Source organism: Mobula birostris, chromosome 12 (assembly GCF_030028105.1).
Source record: "Mobula birostris isolate sMobBir1 chromosome 12, sMobBir1.hap1, whole genome shotgun sequence".
Classification (NCBI taxonomy): domain Eukaryota; kingdom Metazoa; phylum Chordata; class Chondrichthyes; order Myliobatiformes; family Myliobatidae; genus Mobula; species Mobula birostris.
In genome coordinates this window covers 42276761-42282760 of record NC_092381.1, presented here as the reverse complement: position 1 = coordinate 42282760, position 6000 = coordinate 42276761, and the positions used below count along the sequence as shown (strand labels likewise).

General features: G+C 41.8%; 1 protein-coding gene across 1 annotated transcript in view; it reads left to right on the top strand.

Annotated features, from left to right (window-relative positions):
• Positions 1 to 4690: 4690 nt before the first annotated feature.
• Positions 4691 to 6000, top strand: part of plpp3 (phospholipid phosphatase 3) — a 140379-nt gene continuing 139069 nt past the window's right edge. The window contains exon 1 of the mRNA XM_072273674.1: positions 4691 to 5205. Coding sequence (XP_072129775.1) covers positions 5079 to 5205 — 127 coding nt within the window. The 5' untranslated portion in view covers positions 4691 to 5078. The remainder of the gene's footprint in view (positions 5206 to 6000) is intronic.

The window sequence follows — 6000 nt, the reverse complement described above, 5'->3', positions numbered from 1 at the left end:
CTGTCGCTTACAAATGTGTGCTTCTTCTCAGTCAATGGTGACAACAAATCAACCTGAAGTAATTTTTTCAAAAAGCAACATGAAACATAAAATGCTTTTCAAGTCTAGAAATTCCATTTTATTTTTACAGGTATTGCTCGCCCAAATTTTCCGGTGTCCCTTGAGTAGAATGAGATTGAGCACAAGTTCAGATGAGTCATAAACATTAAATGATGGAGCAAGTTTAGAAGGATGAGTGCCATACTCCTGCTCCTAATTTGCAGGTGTGTGCAAACGTGGTGTGAATATAGTTTAAGTCAGCAAGTAAGAAGCCATAGGGAAATTATTAGATTAGATTATGAGGACACGCAGTCCTCTTTTATTGTTATTTAGTAATGCATGCATTAAGAAATGATACAATGTTTTTCCAGAATGATATCACAGAAACACATGACAAACCAACTTAAAAACTGACAAAAACCGCATAATTATAACATATAGTTACAACAGTGCAAAGCAATACCGTAATTTGATAAGAACAGACCATAGGCACGGTAAAAGTCTCAAAGTCTCTCGAAAGTCCCATTATCTCACACAGACGGTGAACCTCCAGCGCTGCAAACTTGCTGATGCAGCACCCTGGAAGCATTCGACCACAGTCCGATTCTGAGTCCGTCCGAAAACTCCGAGCCTCCGAACAGCTCTTCGACACCGAGCACCGAGCACCATCTCTGCCAAGTGCTTTGACCCCGACCCTGGCAACAGGCAATAGGCAAAGCCGAGGATTTGGGGCCCTCCCCTCCGGAGATTCTCGATTGCACAGTAGCAGCGGCAGCGAAGCAGGCATTTCAGAAGTTTCTTCAGGTGTTCCTCTGTGCTCCTCACGGCTGTCTCCATCAAATCAAGATTGTACATGGCCCCCTCGTTAACACATATCGATATCATTCGGAACGTCGGGCCGCCATCTTCTCCTCCCTCTTATGTAGGAAAATGTGAGGCTTTATAAGGAAGAACAGAAAAGCAATATATTTTAAATGGGAAAGTTAATAAAGTTAATGAATGTGTACTGATGAAATCAAGAAGTAAGCAACACTGCAGAAAGAGCGACAACTTAGGATGGCAAATGTTAACCACTGCAAGAATGTTGGAATGCTGAAATTGTTGATGGTTTTGGTGGGAACTTAACAGTGACACAAGGGTAAATGTATTTGCTTTGGAGGAGCTGCAGCATAGATTGATTCTTGAATAAGAGTACTGTCCTATAGGAACAGTTGGAGTGAGAATACCCTATAATCACTAGAACTTAGAAGATCCGAGAAGCAGTCTCTTTTAAAATTTTGATATGGTTTGTGCAGAGAGGGAGTTTAATCTGGTTGTAGAATTTTGAACTAGGTTCTACCATTCAGGATAAGGGGCAGTCATTTAAGAGTGAAGATGAGGAGGGATTTCTTAATTTCAAGACTTGTGAATGTTTGGAAATCTTTACCGCAGCTGGATGTGATTCTTGGATACAGAGCAGTAGATTTTGAACTGAGAACAGGTGATTTCAAAGTAAAAGTTCGAAGTAAATTTATTATTAAAGTACATATATGTCACCATATACAAAACTCAGATTCATTTTCTTTCAGGCATCCACAGTAAATACACAAAACAATAGAATCAATTAAAGACTGCCCCCAACAGGATGGGCAACAATCAATGTGCAAAAGACAACAAACCCTGCAAGTACAAAGAGAAAATACTAATAATGAAAAAAAATATCAAGAACATGAGATGAAAAGTCCTTGAAAATGAGTCCATAGATTGTGGAAACATTTCAGTGAGTGAAGTTATCCCCTCTAATTCAAGAGCCTAATGGTTGAGGGGTAATAAGTGTTCCTGAACTTGGTGGCATGGATTCTGAGTCTCCTGTACCTTCTTCCTAATGGCAGTAGCGAGAAGAGATCATGCCCTGGATGGCGAGGGTCATTGATGATGGATGCTGCTTTCCTGTGACAGCTCCCCATGTAGATGTGATCAATAGTGGGGAGGTCTTTTTCTGTGATGGACTAGGCTTTTGAAGGCTTTTTCATTCAAGGGCATTGGTGTTTTCATATGAGGCTGTGATACAATCAGTCAATATACTCTCCACCACACATCTGTAGAAGTATGACAAAATTTTAGCTGCTGAATCTTTGAAAAATGTCTAAGAAATTAGAGACACTGCTGTGCTTTCTTCATAAAGGCACTTATGTGCTGGGCCCACGACAGATCTTCTGAAATGATAATACCAAAGAATTTAAAGTTGCTGATCTTCTCCACCTCTGATCCCACAATGAGAACTAGCTTCTGGACCTTTGGTTTCCTCCGTCTGGTGTCATGGTCCGGTCTGTGAAGTCTGGATTCTTGTTCATGGTCTGGTCCATCATTCCTTATTCCAGGTTTTCTGGTTTTCCCTTTTACTATTGGGTTCTCTAATTGAGGCAGCTGATTCACATTTTGGGCTGGCTACATAAATAGCTCCTTGGTTCAGGTTCAGTTGCTGGATTGTTCCTGTCTGAACTCTCTCTCTGAATTCCTTTTCTGCCTCTTCCTCCTGAAGTCTTGCCCTGCAACCAGTGTCTGGAGCCTTGCATCGCCTCACCTGGAGCCTTGCATCACCTTGCCTCACCTCTAACCCTTGCCTGCAACCCTTGCCTGCACTGCTGTTAAGTTCAGCAGCTGGAGCAAGATAAGGAACTGTCTATCATTGTTTTGAACTGTCTCTGTGTCCATGCCTTCACTAGGTAGGTCTGGCCGTTTGCCGCTACCTAGTGTTGGGAACTGTCTCCGTGTCCACGCCTTCGCTAAGTAGGTCCGGCCGTTTGCCGCTACCTTGTGTTGGGAACTGTCTCTGTGTTCTGTGTTCCTGTCTCCATCGACCAAGGCTCTGCGTTCCTATGTCCCTCAACCAAGTCGAGGCTTCATGTTCTCGTCCTGTCCATGTGCCTCGTCCTGTTCATGTGCGTCGTCCTGTACTAGAGTTCCCTTGTCTTGCTCAGGAGTCTCTCGTTCTGTCCTGTAGCTTCGCCTAGTCCTGTTTCCCAAGACCACATCATGTCTTCACCTAGTTCCGGAGTCTGAGGCTGAGTCAAGACCCAGGTTCTGGGTCCTTGTCCAGTCTCTGGCTCGGAGACTGAACCCACGCCTCATCATGTTGTCGCCTCGAGGAACCCACGCCTCGTTGTGTCGTCGCCTTGAGGAACCCATGCCATGTCCAGTCCTGTAGCCATGTCATGTCCTCGCCTAGTTCTGGGGCCCGAGCCTGAGTCAAGACCCAGGTTCTGGGTCCTTGTCCAGTCTCTGGCTTGGAGTCCAAGCCCAGGCTCCTAGTTCCCAGTTGGTAGTCCTTTTCCCGCTTGCCTAGCCTATGTCCTAGCCCAAGTCTGTGTTCTTGTCCCAGCTCCTAGTCTGCATCCAGTCACGTACGTAACTCTAGTCCTGTCCTGTTCCTAGTACTTTAGTGTCTGTGTCTTGCATTTGGGTCGGCTCCCAGTGCACCCCCCCTTATGACATCTGGAAGTTAATAATCAACTCCTAGGTCTAGCTGATAATGAGTGAGAGGTTGTTGTGGCACCACTCAGCCAGATTTTTGAACTCCCTCCTATATGCTGATTTATCACCACTTTTGATTCAGCCAATGACAGTGATGTCATCAGCAAATTTAAATATGGCATTGGTGTTGTGCTTAGCCACACAGTCAGAAGTGTAAAGTGAGTAGAGAAGGTGGATAAGTACACAACCTTGTGCTGCATTTGTGCTGATGGAAATTGTGGAGGAGATGTTGTTGCCAATGTGAATGGACTATTATTTAGTATTCAAGGTAAGCATGATTTTGAATAGCAGAGTAGATTTATGGAGCCAAATGACCTACTTGTACTTATGTTTTTAATGTATCTTCTGTGAGTTTAGTATGTGAGATAGAACCAAGAAGTTAATCGTGAAAAGACTTGGTGGACAAAATGGTGTAGGTGATTGATAAAACATGCATAAGTAAAGCAACACACACAAAATGCTGGAGGAACTCAGCAGGCCAGGCAACATCCACTTTTTTTCAATAGATGCTGCCTGGCCTGCTGAGTTCCTCTAGCATTTTGTGTGCGTTGCTTGGATTTCCAGCATCTGTGGATTTTCTCTTGTTTGTGATGCATAAATAAATCCTGAATCAATCAAATATATGAAATTCTTTGGACAAGTGATGCAAAGCTATACCTATTTTATAACGCCAAGATATTTCTTCACTAATCTCTGCCTGTATCCATCTATACATTTTCATCCAATTATCTATTCAAATTCCTTTTAAACATTGTAATTGTCTGCTTCCACTACCTCCTCTCAGCTCATACCAGATATTCACGACAATGCAAAAAAGCTTAGCCTTCAAATCACCTTTAAAATTCTTCCATCTTATCTTAAACCTGTGCACTCTAGTTCTAGTTCACTGCATCCTGAATTCTCTTAATATTTCTATAAATTAATCACATAATCCTCGTCGAAAAACATTATAAACATTTAAATCTCGTTGAGATTTGAACTTAGAAATGGGGTCTCCATATATTCTGAATAAATTTTCTAATACTGTAGTCCTGAATAGAAGTCTGTCTTCTCTGTCAACAGTAGGGGCGCTCGAAGCCTGAGGGAGGACTGTAGGAAATTGTAATCATCAGGAAGGGGGCTGAGACTGAGTGGCAACTGATCCAAGTGGGTTACGTTGAAGAGCAGTTCAGGAATAAAACAGGAGCCCAAAGCTTTTGCAAACACTCTAAAGAAAGGGTCCGCATTCATCACACCAGCGGCGGGCTTCTTTGTGTTCGCTAAGGGATTGTTTTCTTTTCAGAGTGAAGCCTCTCCATTCATTCATTCCGCAGATTCAAAAGAGAACCATAAATTTGTTACTTTCAAAAGTTTCTTAATTTGCGAGTTCCATAACCAACACGCTCTCCTTTTGGGACGAACATTTTGTGTTTGAACAAATATACGAACTTAAGGAAAAGGCGGAAGATCCGACAGGAATAACGCAGGCGAGAGACTGAAGAAGTTATTTTAACATTTCGGCAACGGATTTTACAACAATTTCACACATGCAGAGCTACAAATACGACAAAGCAATGCCTGCCGACAACAGAAATGGTGGGACTTCAACTTTGAATAATAAGGACCACAAAAAAGTCATGTTAATCTGCTTGGATCTCTTTTGCTTATTTCTTGGTGAGTACATTTAGAAGCCACTATATTGCTGGTAGTAATCCATGCTACGTTGTGTTTACACATTGTCAGGGGCAGGCAGTAGGTGTTGCCACTGTTCTTGAAATATTGCTGTAAATCAAATCAAAAGAATCTAGCTTTAATTCATCTTTGAAAAATGATGAATGGCTCAATTTATTCTGTCTTTAGTAACAAGCTAAGCTAAAATGTCTCGTGGAAATAATCACAATTGATTAGAGTTAAATACATGCTTTTACACATTGGCTGAAACTTCAACAAATTATTGACTTCAGTAGAACTGTAAATCAAAGTATTCTTGAAAGAGAGGGTATAATTTTAAGAACAATGTTGGTTGAAATAGTGTTTCCTCGCGATGTGTGAGTGATGTGAATGGAGGAGTTTCTGCAAAGACCTGCTAATAGTATATTATCTGTGCCATGGTCCGACCCACGCAACGTTTAAACGTGAGTGGCCGCAAAAGCAGATGTGACCTCGTTTTATTGCATATTCATGCACCATATTTACGACTTGCGTAGATACGAGATAGGGGGAAGAGGTTAGATGGGAATACTCCTTAACCATTAATGTCCTTCCTGTCCCATTTAACCCTTTCGAAGTAGGACATCAGTTCATAAAGTAACATTAGTATTATTGCTTTTGCTTTTGCTTTTACGTGGATTACCTGTAGTTTAATGTGATCATCAAACGATGGTAGGATTTTTCCAAGCTTTTAGTACAGCATGACATTACATTCTGCTGAGCTCTAATCATTTTGTTTAAGGAAAATTAGACATTTTA